Genomic DNA, 25147 nt, shown 5'->3' on the forward strand with positions numbered 1-25147 from the left:
ACTGCGAATTGGTCTGGTGTGGAAAAGCACTCCGATGTCACCCCCCTTGGCCCCCTGTGTCCTGCTCTGTCATCCCCCTCCTCCTCCTTCATGCCATCTTGCCCCCTCTGCCACACTGCAACCCATCCCATCATTCCCATCATTCCCTGCCTTCTCCTGCATCCCGATCCTGGCCCCAGCAAACCCCAGGGAGCTATCCCATCATCCCCTGCCTTCTCCTGCATCCCGATCCTGACCCCAGGGACCCCCAGTGAGCTATCCCATCATCCCCTGCCTTCTTCTGCATCCCAATCCTAGCCCCAGGGACCCCCAACGACCTATCCCATCATCCCCTGCTTTCTCCTGCATCCCAATCCTGGCCTCAGTAAACCCCAGCGAGCTATCCCATCATCCCCTGCCTTCTCCTGCATCCCAATCTTGTCCCCAGCAACCCTTAGCGACCTATCCTATCATCTCCTCACTGGTTCTTCACCCCATGAAGGATGACAGCTAAGGAGGGGGCAGGGAAGGAGGACAGTGTCCAGAGCTCCATTGAGCATGTGCAAGGGTGCCGAATCGAATCGTTGAACCCTTCGGTGTGGTAATACAATGTACACTCTCTCCCCTTTGCTTGAATCCGCATCATGTGACTTGCTTGGAATAGAACTGACTCCACTTCCCCCTCAATTCGAAAGGGCAACAGAAAGGCAACCAGGTGTGGTAAAACATCACATTTTAACCTTAATTTGCATTGCTAGACAGGAGTGACTCTGGATCTGGTGTGAAAAAACATCACACTTTGATTGCTAGAACAGGAGTGACTGTGAATCTGAGCTACAACCCCCCCCCCAACATGTGATAAAGTCCGTAGTCACTGCAGGAGGCTGCCTGTGTGAATTCTTTCCAAGAGCCTTATCACTCGGAGGTTTTTGCAGCTTTTTGCAGCTCAGATCCGATGTGCATGAAGTGATGATGCAAATTCATGTTATAACGTGAATCATAGAATCATAGAGTTGGAAGAGACCACAAGGGCCATCCAGTCCAACCCCCTGCCATGCAGGAAATCCAAATCAAAGCATCCCCGACAGATGGCCATCCAGCTTCTGCTTAAAGACCGCCAAGGAAGGAGACTCCACTACACTCCAAGGGAGTTTGTTCCACTGTTGAACAGCCCTTACTGTCAGGAAATTCCTCCTAATGTTGAGGTGGAATCTCTTTTCCTATACCTTGCATCCATTGTTCTGGGTCCTGTTCTCTGGAGCAGCAGAAAACAAGCTTGCTCCCTCCTCAATATGACATCCCTTCAAATATTTAAACAAGGCTATCATATCACCTCTTAACCTTCTCTTTACCAGGCTAAACATCCCCAGCTCCCTAAGTCGTTCCTCATAGGGCATGGTTTCCAGGCCCTTCACTGTTTTAGTCGCCCTCCTTTGGACACACATGCAACCATTCTGCAGGTGGAACTGTGCTTTTGCTGCCATTGGGTAGAGATGGCCATTGTGTCCCCCCCAAAATACCCCACATGCGTAGTGCCACTTATGCCTCCATATGTCACTAACAGGATGATGTGCACTCTCTCTCTTTATGTGTGTATGTAAGATAAAAGAGAGAGGAAAAGACCTGGAGAGGGGCATTATCTTACCGGTGCCATTCCTGGGAGATCCACGAGAAAGGCTGTCTCCAATCTGGACCTGCACACTGCCAATGTGGCCATCAGGCAAGAGATCAGATGGTCCATGCCCTGGCTGCTTCAGTAGATCTGTGAGAGTTCTAGGAAAAAAGTATGAAGAGGATTTAAACAACACCATTATGAGAAAATACCTTCAGACTCTTCATGCTGTGGGTGTAAATTTAACATGTCTCTCACCTCTCACGTGTGTTTTCGTTTATACACATTGCTTATCATTTGTATCTGCTTGTCTTTCCAGACTTCCAGCTATCAGTACAACGCATGTGTACTTGCTGTTCATTTGTTGTGTGGGTATTTTTGTTCAATGGAGTCTGATTTATTTATTTATTGCCCTTTTCGCAGCCCTGAGATTCAAAGCAGCTTATACAAATTGAAACCAATGCAGTGAAAAAAACACATCATGCAAAAGTTAAAATATAATTCAGCTGTCAGTAGAATTAAAAGCAATTAAAAGCACAGCCTTTAAAAAGAAAAATAACAAATATGGACAACAAGGCACATGCTTAAATGCCCTTTCCTATGAGCAATCAATCTTCAAAGTCCTGCTGAAACAAACAAAGAAGCATTGTCACCCGCCTATGGAAGGATAGCATGGAGAGTTCTAGCCTAGCCTCTCTAGGAAAGGATTTCCAGATCCTGGGAGCTGCCACTGAGAAGGCCCTTGCCTGTAATGCCACAAGATGCATCTATGAGGATGGTGGGAGAGTGAGAAGTGCCCTCCCCCGACCTCCATCTTGAGGGGAGAGAAGCAGGCAAGAAACAACAGGCCTCTGCCTGCCAAGTTGAAGAGCCCTCCCCCCGACCTCTATCTTGAGGGGAGAGAAGCAGAGTTGTTGTTGTTGTTTTTTTGTTACTTGCTTTGTTGTATATGCATATGTATGCTGTAAACCGCTTTGATCATAGGAAAAGCGGTATACAAATAAAACATATTATTAAACATATTATTATCTCAAAGCATGGGAAGGCTAATATGTGGAGATATAAGCTGCAATTCTGGATGGCTTAGCACAGCATGGTAGTTCTGCATGCAGAACTATGCTATATTGAGCCATTTGTGACCCCCTAGACTTGCTTCTGAAACCCCACCATCCATGGCCACTCTTGCCTAGAGAAGATCAAGGGAGAGATCACAAAACTATTTGGATTATGTTTCCACAACCAGACCCATAGTGATTATATCACCTGCTGAGGTCCTCTGGGTTCTTCCAGAGGTCTCAGAATTAACACAATAGCTTTGCATCTTACACACACACACACACACACACACACACACACACACAGATATTCCTTTTGCATTCTCATTATTTTGCTAAATGTGGATTTGTTAATACAGGGGAAAGTTATTTTTTGAACCATTCCTTCAGCCCACATAGCCACTGGGTATGCTGGCTGGGGATGAAGGGACTTCAAGTTGAACTAAGTAGCTTTCTCCAGCTCTGCATCTCACGATATAGGCTGGAATCCTGCACCAGGAGATGTACATCTTACACATAGCTATGGGTGCTTCTACACTATAGAAATAATTCAGATTGACACCACTTTAAGTACTGTAGTTCCACGTGAAATGGAAACCTGGGATTTGTAGTTTTACAAGGTCTTTAGCCTTCTCTGCCAAATCATGATGATGCCTCACAAAAGTACAAATCCCAGAATTCTGTAGGATGGACCCATAGCAGTTAAAATGGTTTCAAACTGCATTATTTCTATAGTGTAGATGCAAACTATATGTCCATAACTGTGTTTCCACTACTACCACACCCTAACCCCCTTTTAAGTGATGCAGCTCCCTCCCAAAACTGCCATTTTTGCGTAACTTAAGAGTGGGGGGATAGTTAGAGATTGCCGAGCTATTCTTCAGTAGCTAGATTCACTGCATCAAAAATTCTCAGATATCTTTGGGGGAGTCCCTGTACATGATGTCCTTGCAGTATGTCCACCAACAAGAAAATAACTGGATATAATTTCTGCTAAACCCCTCGCTCTTCAACAACATGGAAATGGCTGGGTTGAGAGGTTGCATCACTCAAAAGATAGGGTTGGACAGGATTTTGGATGTTGCAGGGTAAGCAGGGAAGCCTAGCCTCCACAATTACCAAAAAGTTGGTTACAATAGTGAAAGTTGGACTTAACTCTATTCTAGTTCACTAACAGGATGCTAGGAAACATATCCAGGGGTAGCTGTGTTGGCCATGTCACAAAGTACAGTAACATCCAAAATCCACAAAACAGAGCTAATTAAATAAGGTTGGTTAAACTGCATAGCAAGTTGCAGTTAGGGCAATGCTTTACCTGGATCCAGAAGCTAGGATTCCAAATCAGAGGAAAGACTGCAAGAAAGATGGACTCAGGTTCCTACCAAAGACCATGAGTGGGCCAACCAAAATGTATTTTGCAAGCTTTTGAAGCTCCACTGGCTTCTTCATCAGGCAAAGGTGTTAAAAATCACACAGGAGAAATTTTATTTTGATGATGTTACTCAAAGGCTTGCATTTTGTCAAGAAGTTGTTGGTGCTGTTCTGAATTGAGATGGTATGGAGAGATAGCAATGCAGGTAGGCCAATACTTCTTTTTGGCCATGTGATACTAGGAGACAAATTATTTTAAAGTCCAGGAAATTTAAATTACATTTAAATCCACCAGGATACAAGTCATTGAATTATACAGGTAACAACAAATAGCACAGAATGGGGAAGGTGTGGATACAATTTATAGAGGGCTTGGCATGGCAAGAGAAGGGACGAAGGTTGGGTCTCACCTGCCAATCATTTCACACTTTGAGATGCTTGTTTTTCCACATAAATATTTTCTCTTGGAAACAGCCTGGATCACCCCCTTCTAGTACAATCAAAGCATTCATAAAAACTTAGCGCACATGCGAGACACTTGACTTGCAATCTGGCATAATAATAATAATAATAATAATAATAATAATAATAATAATAATAATAATAATAATAATAATAATAATATCCCACTTCTCCAAACTATCAAAGCGGCTTAAACTAAAAATATCCATAAAATACAGTAACAGTATGTTTCATTGTATCCCAAACCCTCCCATGCACAATAAAATACAATTAAATTATTGGACAATTGTTAAACCAATTATTAAAACAGGGGAGAGGCAGTTGGGCAATTGTCAAATGAATAAATGCAAGGATCTTAATCTGAAATGGTCTGCTGGAAGAGCAATCAAGACTAGTAATACTTTGAATCTCTTCCTCACAACTCACACTCACACTCTCTCATCCTCAGAAGTAATGTAGGCAAACATCCTCGGCATAGATCTTGACAAGAAAACCCTAGGAAGGGTCACCATAAACTGGCATATTACAGCATTTTGAACCTTTGTTGTCTGTTATTTTGTGTAATGAACTGTTGTGCAAAGATTGAACTATCCGTTATGCATGGGGGTGGCAGGAGGAAATAAGTGAATCAGAGAGCAGAGGCGGAGGGCCAAACAGTTGTAAGCCTCCCACTATGCAGAAGCTGGTGTGAGCATCCTAATGTTAGCTAACAAGCTTGGGAAAGCAAGCTGCCAATACACAGTACACAACACAGCTCAGTGCCCACATAAGACCCTGTGGTAAAACAGTGGCACAGACAGCATGTTGCGGTCCTGCAAGCCTCCAGGTGCAGACTAAAGAAGGGACCCATGATGTTAGTCAAGACGGATTATAGTCAAAGGGGCCTGAAGAACCAAATTAAACACATCTCCTATAGACTATAATCATGCTGCATATTCCAGTGGAGACTGAATTTTTAGTCCCATTGTTGTTACTTAGTGGACTTGAAAGCCAGATAGGGAAAGATTCTTTCTTTCTCTGATTATTTTTCAAATGTATGTATAATCATAATGTGCACTGACAGCTATAGAAAGCTTTACTCATTTCCCTTCCTCTCCCAGGGATTCATGCTGCCATCTAACTTCTGTGACAATGGTTCTTGCTTCCTTTCTCTCAGTAACACAAGTGGAGAGCGTTTCTTTTTTAATTCTTTAATTTAATTTTAATTAAATTAGCAGTGGCATCCCTACCCCTGGTGTCACCCTGTGTGTGTGCGTGTGTGTGTATGGGTGGGTGGGTGTTGGCTACCAGGGTGCGATGGCGATCAAAAGGGTGCACTCATCCTTCTTCCTCACTGTGGTGGCAGTCTCCTCCTCAGGAGTTTGTCATCACTGGCCATGTGGCAGCAAAGTTGGGAGGGGTACACTCATCCCTTCTCACCCCACAATGGAAGGAGAGCCCAACTAGGCATCACTCCTCTTCTGAGGCGTTACCTAGTGTGGACTGAAGTCCCCACACTCTCCTAGTGATGCCACTGGAAAGAAAAAGAAAAAGTAGACATTCTTGGGTAGCAGAGTTGCTGTTTCTGAAAACCTATTGAAACTTTCCAATATGCCTTTCTTGGCCAAGGTTCTAGAGTGTGTGGTGGCCTCCAAGCTCCAGCAGTTCCCGAATGAGACTGATTATCTAGATCGATTTCAATCTGGTGTCAGACTGGCTAGGAGAGAGTGCCAGCTTTGGTTGCCTTGGTGGATGACATACTCTGTGAACTGGACAGGGTAGTGTGCTCCAGTTGTTCTGCTGGGCCTTTTAGTGACTTTCGGTACCATCAACGAAAGCATCCTTCTGGGCTGCCCCTCTGGGAAAGGATTTGAGGTCATTGTTCTACAGTGCTTCCAGACCTCCTTGGAGAGGTAGACTCAGAAGGTGATGCTGAGGGAAGCCTATTTGATCCCCTGGCTGTAGGCTTGTGCCCTCCCCGCTCAATGTTCAATTCTGTTGCCCATGCTGTTTAATATCAGTATAAAATTGCTGGAGGATGTCATATGAAGTTTTGAAGTTTGGTGTCAACAGTATTTAGATGATATGCCACTCTGTCTCTCCTTCCCACCTAACTTCAATAAACCTGTTTCTGTACTAAACTAGTGCTGCTATCAATAACCCAACTACAAGAGGATAAAACTATTGAAACTTAATCCATACAAACAGAAGTTTCCTTGGTCATCTGTAAGACAGATCAGTGAACAGGGGTTCAGCCTGTGCTGGATTGAGTTACACTCTCCTTGAAACCTCACGTTTGTGGCTTGAGTGTACTCCTGCTGGACTCAGATCTCAGTCTGGATGCCCAGTGGCTAAGAGTCTGCACAGCTGAAACTAGTGTGCCAGCTCTGGCTGTTCCTGGAAATGTCAGATGGCTATAGTGACACATGCTGTGATTATATCCCATTTGAATTATTGTAAGGCATATGTTGTGCGGCTGCCTTCGGAAACTGTTCAGAAACTTCACCAGGCCCCAAAAGCTGCAGCCAGATTACTGATCTTGTAACTTCACTGTAGAAACTTCACCAACTACTAGTCCATTTCTGGGCAAAATTCAAAGTGTTGGTTATAACTCCTAAAGTCTTACATGGCTTGGGTCTAGTCTATCTAAAAGACCATATTGTCCTATATGAGCCCACCCAAGTTTTAAGAACTTCAGTGGAAGGCTTTCTCTCAGTCCCACTACCATCGTGGGCACATTTGCTGAGGGCATGGGAGACAGCCTACTCAGTAGCTGCTCTCATGTTGTGGAACTCCTTACCATGCAAGGTCTGCTTGGCTCCCTCTCTGCTCTCTTTCTGTCAGCTGGCTAAGAGCTTTCAGCTTAGGCAGGCCTTTGATTTTTAATCACAAGGCAGAAGGGTGTTTGTGATGTGATGTTTTTTAATCTTATATCTTTCCAATTATGTTTTAGGTATATTTTAAACTGTTTTAACCATGCATTTTTAACAGTATTGTTAATTGTGTTTTAATGTTTGTAGAATAACAATTTATTTGATTAAAAAAAAATCGTATACAGCTTTGGGTTCCATGCATTCATGGGGTCACTGTAAGTCAACAGGTAGTTTGAAGGCACACACCACAGGTCACAGTCTCTCACTGGAAGTCATTCCAGCTTCAGTGAGGTTCACTTATCTTCTAAACGTCAGGTGAGAGCTAAATTAGGAAGTTCACATAACTTACTCTCATGCACTCAAATAATGCATTGGGAGTGTTACATGGTCTAGTCCTGTGTCCCACTGCCAACCTGTCTGCTCTCTACAATCTCCACTGCTAATGCAAGGGGAATCTCATCCAGCTCTGCGACTCTGTGCTATTGATTCCTGAGGACTAGACTTGGTGGACATTGGAGACAGGGTGACCTTATGTCCTCCTGTCCCAGGACATGTCCTGCATTTCAACCTTCTGTCCAGGAAGAATTTCAAAATGTCCTCCATTTGGAGCATGACTAAGAAGCATAAGTTTACATGTATATGAGTGTTTTTAGCTTTTATTTTGGGATGTCCTACATTTTCTTGAGTGTCTTATATTTTGTGATGCCTTGTCCTCCTTTGTGGTTATGGCATCTGGTCACCCTGCTTGAAGATGCCTCCCACGTCTATGATTCTAGGTTGCCCCTTCCCTGCACATTCATGGTGGAATATCATAGAATCATAGAATTGGAAGAGACCACAAGGGCTGTCCAGTCTAACCCCCTGCCATGCAGAAACTCTCAATCAAAGCATCCCCGACAGGTGGCCATCCAGCCTCTGTTTAAAGACCTCCAAGGAAGGGACTGTGTTGCATGTACTGGTTGGGGCTAGGAAGTAAGATGTGATGAGTAATAATATCAGCCCACCTTGCTTCTGGTGGAATTTTTGTTTCCAGAAATTCTACTGGATGCAAGGCATGCACCTTGTCTGCAAGGCTATTAGCATTTCCAGGAGAGTTCTCAGAATATTATCAGCTTGGCAGAGCAGCCCTATACAGTATGTCTCACACAGCTAACTTTGGGGCTGAAGAAAGAAGAGGAACATTCATTTTTGCCACTTCCACAGCAGGTTTGTGTGATGGCAGGGAGTGGATAATTGGAAACCCTCCCCATGTTATCATGCAAGCACTGCAAGCTGCTTTGAATCCCATTTGGGAGAAAAGTGGGATCTAAAACAAACAAATAAACAATCAAATAAATAAGACTGGAGAGTGTAGGAACATGACATGGGAAAGGGAAAAATTCTAACAATGTCAATATCTTCACTCCCTCCCTCCTCCTGTAGCAATGACCCTATGTGGCGCATGGGTTTCAGGAAGGGCAGAACTTTTAATGACTCTAATTTAAAAAACTATTAACATAGTCTACCACCTAAAAGATGTTTGCAGTAGGAGCAAGACACATGCTAGCCAGGGAAGAAAACTAAAAAAACCCACATTACTTTAAAAAGTAGAATGTCCAAGTTCTGATATAGATGTAGGTGTAAAGAGCTCTTTTGTGTAAAGCAGGGAACACATATGAAAGGGAAGAGAAGAAGAAACTTGATAGTACTTCAGGGGGAATAATAAGAAAAGAAGGAATAGTGAGATGAAGAAATGGTAGGTATCCAGTAGAGATGTGTAATTATGTTAATGTTTAGAATAGATGTAGGCTGTAAATGCATAATATGTCAGTATGTGAATTTTGTATGTCTTGTATGTTACTATTTGAATGTGTAGATGCATAAATGTTTACACACACACACACACACACACACACACACACACACTAAAGCAGCGAACATTGACTGGGCCAGGGAGAGGTTCTACTTAGGTATCACAGTCCATCCATTGAGCGTCATCCAACATGCTGTGAATGTGTTGGGACACCTGGTCTTAGGTACATCACCACCATTACTGCCCACCTCACTGTCTTCTTTCAGACTGTTGTGGGGATCTTGTTAATTCCCTAAAACAACTCTTATGCTTGTAACTGCAGGCGAGCCATCACAATTTGCTTCTTGTTTGAAGAGTGTGTAATAAATGAATATAATATAGAGCAAGGCCCTCCCTTGGATATTTTAGTTTACTACATACAGGGAGCATTGTTGATTTATTTTAAGCAAAGGAGCATTCAAAATATTTATTTATTCATATACTACCTTTCTGCCAAACTACTCAAGCTGTTTTACTGTTAAAAAAAGAAGAAGCAGGGGGCAGCTTGCAATCTAGGTGACACAAAGAAGATGAAGAAGAAGAAGGAGGAGGAGGAGACACAGCAGGGATGGGAGTAGAAAATAAATAAACTCCAGCCCCATGTCTTTCATAAAAATATGTGATAAATATTACACGCACAGACACTGCACATCCCTGCCTTCAGAAGGGGAGTAAATAGTCCTCAGAGCCACTGCATTCTGCCTGACAGATAGGCATGTTTTTCTGGAAGTGGCACAAACATTGGATTTATTTGCAGCAAGCTGATAAACTGGAATCCCAGCTTGTTGAGGGACATATCTGCACAGGATAGAAACCAAAATATGTTGCAAACAGGGGAGATGAAAGCATAGCTTTGATGAGTAAATATTTTTGGATTACAATTCACAGAATGGCAAGAAATTCTGAGACTTGTAGTACAAAACAACAAAACAACAACAAAACAACAACAGAAGCAACTTGTCCGGTTTGAAAGCAAGCACAAGAAGGGATTCCACAATTGGGGTGCTGGAGCCAAGTTGTTTATTTCTGTGTAAGTTAGAATGAGGCAGCTGTCTCAGGTGGTAGAATTTGGGAGTCATGAAAAGACAGCCAGATCTTGTACACCTTGACTTGGGAGGAGGGGCCATTGCCATTTCTTGTCCCATCTCGGGCAATAAAATGTCTCAAGGTGGCTTGGTGGCAGCTTTGTTATTATATGCCTTCAAGTCACTTCTGAAGGTGAACCTGGTCTGATTTTAAAAAACAGAAAGTCCCAGACATTATTGCTGTTCTTTCCAGTTTATTCTGGAGATTCATACACTTTTTGTTTATCACCAAATATTTTTGTCAGTTCCTGGTATGATCAGCCTATATCAGTTCCCCAGGTCAGTTTATTGTGGCACAGGAAAAGTAGATGTCAGCCACAGGAAAGGAAGTGAGACATCATGCAGCAATCTTAAGAGGCTGCCATATATGACGTTGCCCTCATGACATGCTATATGACGTTGCCCTCACTTGGCTCTGCTGGTGTGGGGAGAAAGTAGGTAGAAGGAGCTGTGTGATCTTTTACAGGCAGAGAAAAGGTCCTGTGTTTTCTTTGAACATTATCACAGCAGCCAGCTGTCCTGCCATAATCGCACAAATTTAAGAATGGAAGCATACCAATTTGGAATAATTTCTTATCACATTTCCTCCCATGATTGTGCATTGGCAATCAATGGTCGTGTGAGCTGTTTTCCACACTGCCAAATGCCACTTTCCAGAAGGAAGGAGGTTGACACAAATAGATGCAGCAACCAACCACCTTGCAAAGCTGGCTGCTGTGTGAATGTGTACACAGCAGCCAGCTTCAGCAAGGTGTTGACAGCTGGGATCGCTTGTCCCCCTACTTCCTCATGAAGTGTGGGGTTGCTGTGTGAATGTGCACATACCAGCATCAAGCTTCAGTAAGAAAGTGTGCTCCCACCTGCTAACAACTTCCCAAAGCTGGCTGCTGTGAATTTGCACACAGCAACTGATTTCAAAAAGATGTTGGCAGCCAGGGCTGCTCCTCCTCTCTTCTCCCAATGCTCAGTATTGCTGAATAAATATTCATACAGCAGCCCCACACTTCAAGAGGAAATGGAGGGACAAGGGATCTTGGCTGGCAACACCTTCCTAAAGTTGGCTGCTATGTGAACGTACACACAGCAGCCGGCTCCAGGAAGGTACTGGCAGCAATGACTGCTGCAAGCAGAAGAAGGGAGAAGAGCAGAATCATGCCCACTCATATCAAGTGACAGCCTGAGAAGTGGAACCGCAGAGGAAGGAACCTACTGCACCAATGCAGAAATGGAACAGTAGCAAAACTGAGAGCCTGTTGAAGGGTTTTGCCTGTTAATGAAAAGGTGCACAACAGTGGCAAATGGAATGCAAGGCAGCAGCAGGATTATATATGATAAATACTAGCCAAAAACACTTTTATTCTGTTGAAATTCCACTTTTTAGCCTCATGTGGATGCAAGCTACAGGAAAAGAGATTCCACTTCAACATTAGGAGGAACTTCCTGACAGTAAGGGCTGTTCGACAGTGGAACAAACGCCCTCGGAGTGTAGTGGAGTCTCCTTCCTTAGAGGTCTTTAAACAGAGACTGGATGGCCATCTGTCAGGGATGCTTTGATTGAGAGTTCCTGCATGGCAGGGGGTGGACTGGATAGCCCTTTTGGTCTCTTCCAATTCTATGATTCTATCATTCTATGTGGTAAAACCCTTTAGTGTGAGCCTGACCTGTGTTCTCTACCCTCTGCCCTCCTGTTTGAACCACTGAGGAATCAGTCTGGTTCCCTCGGTCTGCCTATTGTCTATCTCTAAGGGCTGGTTCTTTCAGAGAAGTGTTTTTTTAGTCCTCCTATTGCAAAGCATCTCCTTTCTTAGTATTTTGGTGTGCTAAATGTTTTGCTGTATTCCCCAATGCAGAGCATAGCATTAGCATAGCATAGCATAGCACCCCCAATGTATAGTGCTGAACTTCTTTAAGGAGAGTTGGAACTCCTCTAATAGACAATTCTCTCACCCAGCCAAGTAGGCTGATTCCCTGAGGCAACTGCACTGCTGAATTACATGCAAGTATAACATCAAGACAGATATAAGAAGACAAGATGAAAATTAGATCTCATTAATGTGTGGGGGGAAGGACAGCCAGTTGTGCCTTGGCACTTGCAGATTATGTCCTCAAATATAACAGGGGTGTGTGTCCTCTTTCTATGCTGAAGTGCATACTCACTGGGCTTAGGAGCATAGGGCCCCCGTGAAAGGGAAAAACTGCAAATAAAAACCCTACTAGTTTTTTTTTAGAAGGAATCTCTAGGTCCTCCAATGCCACTTTATGAACAACATCTGCCAGACGTTGACCACATAATTGTTCTGGAGGACCTACAAATGCCTAGAGAAGTGTTCTCTTTAGAAATGTCTAGATCTCTAGCATGACTTCTGGAAGATGTGGCCCACAGAATCACACTGGAGGAACTAGAGATTCCTAGAGAGAAGCTATTAATCAAATCTGTGAATAATCAAATCTGCAAAAGTCAAAGCAGCAAATGCGGAGGGCTGACTATACTGTGGGTGAGAAGAGCGCATGCCTTCTGCCATGGTCATGATTCTAAATGTATTTAGAGACCTAGGAATGTTCCAACAAATATTGCATCCACATAGATGTGCAAAATATGAGATTATTCAAATATGAAAACATTGATGTCCCAGTCTTGTCAGCACTTGCTGGTATTTGAGTGCTATGGTTAATAAAATAGATTTTAGGATCAGGATGTTTTCAGTATGCACAGAAGATAAGGCAGTCACTGCTAGGTTTCTACTCTGTTTTCTCCCATGTCTGACAACATTTGCATTGATACATCGCATGGCATGCTACATTTGAATCTCTGTATATCCTATTTAAATATAATTGGTCGAGATTCTCTGACAAGAACACTGGGAACTGTAAGGAATTTCTAGGAGAAATTAACCAACAATCTGTTTCATAAAACCACAGCTCTGTTCATGGAGTATATTTGGTCTAAGAAATAAATGGGAATCAAACTATTGTAAGATTGAAGTGTGCTGGCACTCCCACTGTGACTTCATCATTGTCATCCCTTTGCTGGTACTGTAGTGAGTAGATTCTATCTTAACCATCCAGCACTGTTGCAGAGCTTGGAATTGTTATTGTTATTACTACAATTCCCAGAATTCCCCAGCCTATATTGGCTTGGAGATTCTGCGAGTTGTTGTCCAAAGAATAACTTTTCCAGTCTCTGTACTGATGGTAGCAGATCAAAGCTTCAACATTCACTGATCCTTTTGAAAAACAGAGGAATTTATGCATGACAAATTATATCTGCAGTCTTTTTATCTGCAATTATAGCTGCAATCAAGATACATTTTATTCTTCCAATAATAAATTCATCTCTTCCTTTGGCTTGCAGCGTAGGCATGTATCTCACTGGGGCCAGCTCTAAGCAGGATTCCTTCCAGCAAAATGCTTTTCTGGGAAAACCCCTCTGATGTAAGTGCTTTTATGAAACACTTGGTGCAAGGAACATTCTTCCCACAGGCAAGCCACCAGAGTAACATTGATCCATCTTGAAAAGTATGCTCACAGTATACTTAGATTTATAGGTAAATCTCAATAAGCAAAGCCTCTGACAGTGAAGCTCCATTTTACAAAATCTTTTTATGCCCCAGCTCCATTTTTCTCCTTGTCTTCTTTTTATCTGGAGGTTTTCAGCAGCATCAGCATTGGGAGGATGGTAAAGGAGGGCCAGAAAAACACAGGCTTTTGGTGTTGGGTTGCTGCAGCATGTCTGCAGCAAACAATACCATATCATTTAACTGGGAAAGAATGGGATTCTGCTGTAGCTGATCCTACTGTTAGCTGTGTGTGCCTCCCTACAACAGACAAGGTAAATAGTATCTGCTTCTAAAATCCCTCATGAACAACAAAACAGAAAGAAAAGGGGATAACAAATAAGACTGTCTCACCAGCTACTGTCAGCATTTCTTATTATTTATTTTTTAAAAAGCACAGATCTACAAGTTTGGCCACCAAAAATGAAATCATGAGACAAATGGAAGCTGGTGAAATAAAAACCGATTCCTGGATGCCTTTTTAGAAAAAGGCTTTCAGTGGGCTCTAGAAGATTCAAAATATTTTTATTTACTTATGCAAGTCTTACCTAACCTAGTTGTTTCATGTCACATGCACACATTGTTAGTTTTCAGTAAAAACATGTTCAACTGCTTGTCTTTTTTTTGGTGCAGAAACCAATCTGTATTCTTTCCATGTTACTTCTTGCCTGTGGTACTAGGGCTGTTAAAGAACTCATGCCCAGGAACACATCTACTTTACTATCTGTAGTAACACATTAAAGATTTCAGTGTGCTCCATGATTATGGAGAAATAAGGTTAGTGATGGATGCTAGCATCCTATCTTAAACCAAGCTGGCCCAATACCTTTGGTTGCTGGTATGAACAATTAGGAAATCATTTTTTTAGCGTGGCAATGCGAATCATCTCACTCACGCATTCCAGATTTGTTATTCACAAACCGCATCAATGCACATCTCTGTGGGTTCGGTTGCTCATATGTGCAAGCATTCAAATAAAGATAGACTCAACAATGTGAATGCATTTTGAACATGTTTAAGGGATGCAGCATTTTATCTCATGTCTATTTGGGTCTATTCGCATTGGTTATTCACACTACCAATAATGTGGATCTCTTTTAAAATCTCAGGGGAAACCTGATCTCTATTATCCCGGATTAAGTGGGGGTTTTTTTTGGCAGACCCCCCTCCCCAATTTAATCGGGTGCATTTGAGATGAACGTGAATAATGGAGATTTAACCTGGATTCATCCTAGATTATTTTCACAGTGTGAATAACCTCTGGATGTCCTTTCTCTCATCCAGTTACCTCTCTCCTTCATTTAATATAGAAAAACTGGTTCAACTTCAACTGAATCTTACTTTAACAATGGTGACAAAGCAACATCCTCCAGCATTGTAGCTAAGGGCAATGGCATATTGCTTTGGCAGAACAGGGCAGGCTGTATTGTAGACATAGCTGTGCTCTCCAACCCAACCGTTGTGCCAACATCTGGTGCTTACTCTGCCTAATGGCAAGGCTGCCCTTCCTGTCCCTTCCATTTTTTCTGCCTAATTATCCCACTGCTATGCAGTGTTTTGCAGCAAAGAAGAAGGCCATTGTGCTTGTGTCCCAAACCTGAGCCTCCATTATTTCATGGTAAGTTTTGTTGGGGCCCAACCACACATGGCATTAATTCTTAAAAACAATTAACAGACCCTGGGTCTAATATTAGTTGCTGTGATATATATATGTGTGTGTGTGTGTGTGTGTGTGTGTGTGTGTGTGTGTGTGTGTTTGTTCAGTGTATATGTTCATTTACCCCTGGAATAGGCATAGGTGCACATGTTGGTGTGCCTGTGCTCATGCCTTTTGTGTTGGGGCTTAACCATTTTCCATTCAGCAAATAAGATAACAACATTTATGTGTTGAAATGGATCAAGTGTCAAATGTGTTCATATGTTCATTATGAGAAAAAATATCAGAGAATGCAGTACAGAACTCAAATACATTTCTCTTTGAAAAGTGCAGTAGATAGAAAGGACCAAAACCACCTTGGAGTAACAACTTCAATAACTGACTAAGGGGCTCAACAGACAGTCCCAAAGGAGTGGCATCCTGCTGCCCCTTTCCTTGCCAGATTGAGATTGCAGCAACTGCACACCATGGCCCTGATATGATGCTTTGTCAGTACTAAAAAGAACAGCAAAATGCTGCTCCTTTTAGCACTGGCACAAAGGTGCCCTTGCTCCATTGGTGGCGGGTTTTTGGCACTCCTTTGGCACAGCATGTCTTAACTCTGCCCCAACGGAATGCTGTGACACCCCCCGCTGTGCGGTTGGGTATGCAGCATGATGCCAGCATGGGGACAGTGTGGAGGCAGCCAGCGTGCATATACCATGTGCCCACACCACCCCCACACTGCCATATAATGCCAGTCTGTTTAGCCCCCAACACTCCCTTATGCAGTATCACATTTACCACTGTACAATGGGATTTTCACTATTGTGCATTAAGTAAAAGGATAATTACACTGCAGCACCTCTGTTGCTCTACCTGCATAGGGTTACATTACACAGCCTGTGAATTTAACAGCAGCCAGGATTTTTAGCTCTATCAGTGGAGACATGGAGCAGGATATGAATTCTATCTTCCTGCTGTGGTACTGAGAAAAACAATGCAAAGTCTCTATTGGGGGAAAAGGGGGGGTGGGGATAACACCTTTCCTTGAAATGTGAACAAAGCTGCTTTGTTACAGAGCTAGGGGAAGTTTGGTTTTGAAAATTACAGTGCTTAGAATCCCCAACTATGATGGGGATTCTGGGAGACATAATCAAAGATCCTATATCTTCTCAGCATAGCATGAATATCCATCAGTGGAGTTATGCTTTGCTACTGCCTGACCAGGACTGAATACTACTTTAGTGCAACACAGGAGAAGCAGTGAATAGATATATGCACTGGCAGACTAGTCTAGTTGTGTTATTATATTTCTGCAATAGTTCCACACCCAAAACTCTGCTCTCACCACTATCAGCTAGATATGTCTTTCTGCATTATCCAAAAAAGTAACTCTGTACAAACAGTGCAACTTTGCCCTCACATGTCACCAACAAAGCTCTGACTATAACCCAACAAACTAACTTTCCTGATTTCCAAGGTGGTGGTGGGAAAAGGAGCTGGAAAACAATAACTGACAACTTTGCAGGCTTGTTGCCCCCTCCTCCCACAAATATTTTGTTGTGCTTAAAGGAGCACAATTTTTGCATGGAACTATACAAAATTTTCTGGGGCCTCATTCCCACTGTTTTAAACCAATTTCCAAAACAGTTTGAAGTGGTTTAAATGAACCTTGTTCACACTTGAGCCAAATCACTGAAGCAATTTGGAGAGGGGGGCCATGCTAGGCCCTTTTAACATGATTCTTTTTGACACTCGTTTTTTCTGTGTCTTTTGCAATACATCCATTCAGCACAAGTGTGAATGGGATGTGAATTGGAATCGATTTTTTTAATGACATGATCAGATGATCATCCGTTGAAGAGGGTCCCTTTGGAATCAAATCCTTGGTCAATGTGAATGAGAAGTGGGTTATTTTACAACAAGAAAAGGTGATCAGGGCAAATGCAGTGTGAATCATGCTTGAATCAAACCAGTGTTGAATCAGTCCATCAATTCGGATTGCAAACTGATTTATTTGTAAGTGGGAATTTGGCCAAGGTAAAGCCAAACCCCCTCTAAACAAATCTTGTCCAAAAAACCTCATGATAGCTTCATCTTAGAGTTGCCATCAGTCAGAAATGACTTGAGGACACACAACAACAGCAAACCATAATATCATGGCCGAAAAGGGAAGGAAAAAAAATACCACATGTTTTAAAGCAAGCTGAAATATACAGGTGTAGACATGTACAATTTTTTGGGGGGGTAAGTGTAGTATATATGGGTGTGTGCCTTCAAGATGCTTGTCAGCTAATGGCAGCCCCATGAATTTCATAGGCTTTTCTTACGCTTAGAGGTGGTTTTGCCAGCTCCTTCCTCTAGCACCTGGAATTAGGTGGCAGTCTTCCATGCAAGTACTAACCAGGGCTGACCCTGCTTAGCTTTCAGGATCAGAGGGATCTGGTACCTTCAAGGTATTTAGGCCCTTTTGGCATAATATCACCATGCAAATTGATTTCTGTTTTTGGAAGCTTCACAATAGGCTTTCTAATTAAAATGCATTAATTGGTGGTATTTTGTCATGCTCTGTGAAAACATTTCCCCACAGAAACCTCTTTTATAGTGATCGATGCCCAAAATCTTTTGCCCTTCCAATTTTTATCTCTGTCCCTTTCCATGAAAAATGTCTTGCTACAATGCTGAGAAAGAGGAAAGTGTCATATATGATCCACCCCTTGAAATGGCACAGTTCTCTGGTCTGGATTCTCCCAATTAACATGCCCCTTTGTGCTTGATGTGTGGCATATGTGCTTAGGGAAAAGGCACTGGTTCTTTGCTGCTGTATTTTGTGCAAAAGTGGGAAAATGATGGAGGGAGGGGGATTGTTAATTGTTTTATTCTCACACTTAAAGCAAACACTCTCACAGGGGCTAGCAAATTCCTGTTAGCTGTCTCACTGTATCAGGAAACCTGTATTGGCTGAGAAATGAAATGAGAAATAGTGAGAATTCTTAGTATCTCTACTTTTGAAATGACTGAAAATTTGGATGTACCTATACACATTAAAGGATGCTTCAGGAATACACCCTTTATGAAATCTAATGCAAAATGGCCAGACCCACAACTCCCAAACTAATGTACAGATTCCTATATAATCACCCTTCAGCTGTTGCTCTTAAACAGTATATGAATTTTTATATGCAGATATTTTTTTAAAGTACCAAAGTACATTTAAAAAGCACATTTTCTAATAACATATGCTTAGATACAACAGCTTCTCTCCCACCAGACACTGGTTTTTTGCAGTTCCCTGCATTTTGGCCCAAAGGGAATTGATCTTGTGAAAGGCGCCAACACACATTCAACTCTTTAGGCCATCACATAACGGCAGCACTGTTTTCATTCTGAAGGCTGCTGTTGAGCTGAATGTGCATCTGACATTTTCACCAGCTTATGCTCTACAGGGATCTCACAGTTAATGGTCACATGCTGTTGTTCCCTACTCAGCCCAGTTTGCAATATACTGTTACCCACTGTACAGACATATTACAATCCACTTCATAGGTCACATCATCTATCTGGGGACTGGTTATCATTCTTGCTATGTTGGCATGCATTTTTATGCTGCTGGACTTCTTGGCATGTATTACTAGGCCATCTGGCTTGATCACAGCTGGATTAGAGCTCCCTTCTCCTTATGCAAATCTTGCTATGAGCCACCACCCACCTCTGCCTTTGAAGACAAAGACCCAGCACATTGGAAATCTGGGGCACATAGCATCTGCTCTCTGACAGCCACATGTGTTAACAGCCTTCTTTCCTGCTTCACTTGCAAGCAAGGAATCTCAAGGCAGCAATGCACTGGAAAATGTGTGTGCCTGTGCCTTCAAGTTGCCTGTTGACTTATGGTGACCTCGTGAATTTCATAGAGTCTTCTTGGTAATGGAATATTCAGATGTGGTTTGATCAGTTCCTTTCTCTGAAATACAGCCTACAGTAATTTGAAGGACTACTATAAGAAAAATGCAAGTTGTAGGAAGTACTTTTTTATGTTAAATGTGTTTTAAAAAATGTCAAGAGAGACAGTATGCATTCTCAAAAGAAGAAGACAGAAGAAGACAAGGAAGATGGAAGATGGAAATCAAATCAACAAGACAGTATTTGTTATAATGTAGCCTTGTGAAATATTGAAATTGAGAATTTGTATATGTTTATGTCTTTGTATGTGTTTGTCTATATGTTTTTGAGGGTATGTGTGTAGTTTTATCTATGTCTTATGTGCATTATTGTAAAATCTATAAAAATTAATAAAAAAATAGAATTGCAACCCATCTCTTACTACAAAGATCGTTATATTTTATTTTAAGGATGTCATCCACAGGCTATACATACCTGCAGCAATTTTTCCAAACCCCTGCCAACACAGCTAACACTGAATTTGCTATTGTGCAGATAGCAACAGCAGTGGTTATCCCCTACCTCCAAAAGCAGAGGGGGAAAAAAGACATTTCATTTAAAAATAAAACAAATCCCCATGTGCCTTATTTGTGATTAAAATTATGCTCCAGGAAACCAACTGAAGTACAAGTCTGCTTGTAAATAGGACACTTGGGGCATGGGTTCTGTGTTTTAAAGGGAAAGTGGTGATTTTGCAGCAGTGTCATGGCAGATTCAGTGGTGCTGTGCATGTGTGCAAACACACACATATTTCTCAGTGTATGTGTCAATGCAGCCCCAGACCTTCAGAAGTTGCCACCCTCAAAATTCTCTTTCTTAATGTGAAAGGTTCATCAAAATATCAGAAAACTCTTCACACTACTGTACTTTGTAAGTCAGATACAACCTTTGTTTTCATTTTTAGAGGCAAGATAAAGCAAATCCAAACCTAACCAGCCTTCATAATTGTATTAAGCCTGACAAACACAATACCTATATGTACTAAAACTCCCAGAAGCTGCACAAGTAAGTGTTCAGAAGCTCTGGATTCAGAAATATTACTGGAAAATGTTCCTGAACAAATATTACTGAAAAGGCTTGTGGCAGGCCAGTAGAAGGGGTTTTGCTGGTGTTACAAAACAGGTTTCCTTGTGATCTCTTAATGTTGAAGGGAAATAAAGAATTTGAAGGGAATAAGGAGTACAGGTTGCAACTGTCTTCTTTAGGCTTAAAAACACAATACTGTACAGAACTGTATCTAGAAAACTACAGTACAATTCTTTATTCTGATAGTTACATCTTTAAAGCAAATACCTGCATTGCTACATATTTTGTAATTCCTTTTAGTTCTGAAGATGTTTGATGTCTTTTCATACTACACAGTTATAGCACTATAATTCCAATGCTGATTACACCCAACTTTGTCTCTCATTTCCATCTAATTCCAAGGAACCCGTTTCAGTACTCAATCACTGTCTGCTTTAAGTAATAGACCAAACCAGAGACCAAATAGACCAAATGAGGACCAAAACGTGAAGCTTAATCCAGACAAAGCAGAAATTATGGTCAATCTAAATTCAGATCAGGGAATAGGGATTCATCCTGTGCTGGATGAAGTTACATTCCCCTTGAAATCCAGGCTTGCAGCTTCTCTGTATTCCTGGATTCAGCCCTGATCCTTGATGCTCAGGTTTCAGCAGTAGCCATCAGGGCATTTGCATGGTTAAGACTAGTGTACCAGCTGCATTTGTTCCTAGAGAAGTCAGATCTTGCTACAGTGACATATGCCTTGACTACATCTACATTGCACTACTGTAACACACTCTATGTAGGGCAGCCTTTTCACAACCTTCAAAATGATGCAGCCAGAATGCTGACTGGGGCCAGTAACAGGGAATATATAACTCCCTTGATGAAGCAGCTTTACTGGCTATCAGTCTGTTTCTGGACACAATTCAAAATGCTTGTTATGAACTATACATTTCTATATGACTTAAGTGTAACTACGTGAAAGATTGTGTCTTCCTATATGAACCTGGCAGAGTCTTCAGATCCTCAGGGGAGGCTTTGCCCTTGGTCCCATCACCAGCATAGACCCACCTGGATATAGGAGAGAGCCTTCTCAATGGCTGTTCCCAGGCTGTGGAATGCCCTTCCTTGGGAGGCCAGGATGGCCCCCTCTACTTTCCTTTCACTGCCAGGCAAAGCCCTTTCTATTCTAACAAGCATTTAGTGATTAACTGGTTGCAGGATGTCGTTTTCATGGAGTGTGTGTGCTATATTTTTTAATTATGTGATGTTTTAAATGATTTTACACTTTTAAAAATTTGATGAGATGTTAATATGATAACTTTAAATTTTGTCTTTAACTTTTTATTTGTCAGGTTTTTTTAGCTTTTTTTTGTTTTGACATTTTTCTAAACCACTCCGAGTCCCATGCTAGGAGAAATATAGGATATAAATAATACAAATAAATATACTTTAACTACCTTGGCAGTATCTTATGGAATCCCAGAATTTGCACTTTAGGGATTGGCTCACCCCTGGACTAGATTGTTCCTTAGTCTAATCCATTTTGGTTGTTTTTATGTTTTTAAAGCAGTTCAAAAGTCAAAGAATTAAAAGGGGAGGTTGTGAAAGAATTCCAAAAACTAAATTAAAAAATAATGAAAATAGAAAAATACACTTTTTGCAGAAAAACAGCCGTGGGAGAATGGGTTTTTCTTTCTCATCTAGGCAAACTGCAGCACAAGCTTGACTTCCTTCTCTTTTTCTGGCTGAAGTTCCATATATCCTAACTAAAACACAAACAAAAAATTGTTAAGTAAGACTAAATAATTGGGTTCTTTACCATTAAAACTTTTTCTCCCACCCTTTTGGATCTCTCTTACTAGTGCTGTTAGGAATTTCAAAAGACCTTTTTGGTTGGATGACTGTCAAAGAACAAAGCAAAGTGTTAAATTATAGAGAGGCTAGGTTTTTATGCATTACAGTATTATGCAAAAACCGTAGCTTCCCTAAAACTTAACATTTTGTTGTTGTTAATTAATATCCACTATAGTCACCTTCTGCCTACATTATGCACAACAAGGTTGCTTGGAGGGCTGCCTTGGAAAGTGGTGGACTTTCCTTCCTTGGAGATTTCTCAGCAGAGGTTGGATAGTTGCTTCTGAGGGGCACTTTTGCTAAAGAGTTCTGCACTATACCCTCTTGATTCTGTGGAGATTATCCGACAGGGGATGGAAGCGAAGCCCATCCTTATCCCATCCATGAAAGTGATTGTGTGAAAGACATTCTCTCAGTGAAGTGGAACTGCATTAACTGGTTCTTCCGTTAATGCAAAATGAAGGTCATATATATTTGTGCTTAATCTTTTGGTACATTTCTGATTGATCATTCCTGAGGGACTTCAGCTACATAGGAATCTTGGTGGTATAGTTTTACCTGATTATTTCAGAGGGGAGGATTTAGTCCCCCTAGCCTAGTGTTGATGTGATTGACTTCCCTGGTCTCCCTTTTCTCATATCCATGAGGAGATATTGACTGACCAACAAAGACCCTAAAATAGCCTGTATCCCTGCCTCCCCTCCCCCCCAATCTCAAGACTTTTAGTGCAGTACAGGCTGCACCTTCCTTATCTGGAATTCCAAAATCTGATATACTCCAAAACCCAAAACTTTTATCCATGAGTGGCTGAGAAAACACCTTTGCTTTCTGATGGTTCAGTGGACATACACTTTGTTTCATGTACAAAATTATTTAAAATATTGTATAAAATTACCTTCAGGCTATGTGTATGAGGTCCGTATGAAAAATAAATGAATTTAGTGTTTAGACGTGGGTCTCATCTCCATGATATCTCATTCTGTATGTATCTGAAAATACGGGTATACTAAAATCCTTCCCTCCAATCCAAAACTCTGCTGATATATATAAGGGAGACTCAGCCTGTATCTTGAAATGCTCAGCGCCAAGCTCATGATTTTGCATGCTTGGGAGAAGAAAACCTAAGGCCTATTGGAACTTTTTTTTTTACATGAAATGGAAAAGACGTCTTGGGTAAGATGCACATTTTGTGAGCCAACATTTCAACAGCTGAACCTGAAGTGTAAATTGAGTTTTTAACTAATTGATAATCTTCCTAATGAAGTGCCACTTCTAAAGTCTCACACCCAGAAACTGCACGATTGACTTCACAGAAGAAATATAACATATCCATTGTAGATGCCACCCCCCCATCTAACTAGTTTCCCCACCATAACTAACTAACTAACTAACTAACTGCTTTCCTCACCAGTTATTTTAAAATATATGTTTTCTCAGATCCAAAGCTTTGGCTAGTTTTGTAAAAAAAAATAAAATAGAAACCTATTATTCACACTGCTCATAACCGCTTTCTTCTTATGCTCCTCTCACTTTTTGCATTAGCTACTAAGACCATCAAAATCTACCCATCCAGTGGGGGTGCTAACAGTGTGGCCTAAGAACTGCATGTGGCCCAAGGATCCAGAGCAGCTCTTGGGACCCACTCATCCCAAACCTCAATTTTTTCTCCACCACATTCAAATGCTGTTTTAGAAGGTTCTCTTCTCCCAACAGCAAGGCCTCCCGCAAGAGCTGGGAGTGATGCAATACAGTGACTATCAAGGTGTGGCTGTGGTCATGTGTGTAGTTATCGGAGGAATGAGGGCAAGTCCCACACTAAGAATTCTGGCCCCCCAAAATGACATTTTCACATAGTCCCCAAATTTCTAGTGTTGTAGAGAGATAATGAAAATTCATGAAACCTAGAACTCTTGTATTTGCTGAGTTTGCATTCCCTTTGCCTGTTATTGTTGTTGGGTTTTTTTAATGCCTAAACTGTATTTCTAAATGTTCAACTGAACTGAACTTTTAAGTTACTTCACTGCTATAAATTTGGGAACTGAAGGGAAATTTCATTTAGGAGGCAGAATACTTATTTTTTTTTTGGGGGGGGGCAATGCCCATATTCCCCCCCCCCATAACTATAACTCTGGTTGTCGCCTTCCAGAGATTTGGAGAAAGTGAAACATGGCTGTTGCAGTCCTCTGGATCCCACAGCACGCCCAGCCCTGATTTATAGACTCAATAAGCCAGCTGGTATTCATACAAATGAAAACATACATAAATGCTTGTACAGTAGACCTTTCCCTTACACTAGGCATCCGTTCCACCCCCCCACACACACACACATACAGTGTTACCCCGGGATACGAATGCGCCGCCTTACGAAATTTCCGGGTTACGAAAAAAATCCATTAAAAAAAACTGTTCCGGGTTACGAAGGTTATTTCGGGTTACGAAAAATTTTTTGGTGCTTTTCGGCGCTTTTTCGCACGAAATCGCGGCTTTTGCTATTAGCGCCTATGGGGCTTCGGCTTGCGAATGCTTTTCGGGTTACAAATGGCGCCGCGGAACGAATTAATTTCGTAACCCGGGGTAACACTGTAAAGGAAAAAACATATGCTTGTGCCCCATTGAAAATAATGGGGCACAAGCTCATGGTGTGGTACTGTGTGTGCGCCACAAGAGTGTGCATCATTGTCCCCCCCCCCCCATGTGGCTTCTGCGTAGGCTGGAAGCAACATATGGCACAGGTGCATTGTATATATAGCCTGAGTTGAGAAAATTTTAGTTCCAGCTAGAATAAACCCAAAGAAATTAATGTGACGGACTTGTAAAAGAGAAAAAAAAATTGGATTCAAATTCACAGTTTGATGGAAGATATTCTGAAAATTAAGTTCCTGTTGGACCCTGAACTATTCTTA

The 25147-nt window shown here is 41.8% G+C and overlaps 1 protein-coding gene across 1 annotated transcript in view; it reads right to left on the bottom strand.

The window, feature by feature from the left end:
* SHISA8 (shisa family member 8) overlaps nt 1-25147 on the bottom strand; it is a 59740-nt gene that overhangs the window by 9864 nt on the left and 24729 nt on the right. Inside the window, exon 2 of the mRNA XM_042467758.1 lies at nt 1625-1752. Within this exon, the coding sequence (XP_042323692.1) occupies nt 1625-1752 (128 nt within the window). The remainder of the gene's footprint in view (nt 1-1624; nt 1753-25147) is intronic.

Source organism: Sceloporus undulatus, chromosome 5 (assembly GCF_019175285.1).
Source record: "Sceloporus undulatus isolate JIND9_A2432 ecotype Alabama chromosome 5, SceUnd_v1.1, whole genome shotgun sequence".
NCBI lineage: Eukaryota > Metazoa > Chordata > Lepidosauria > Squamata > Phrynosomatidae > Sceloporus > Sceloporus undulatus.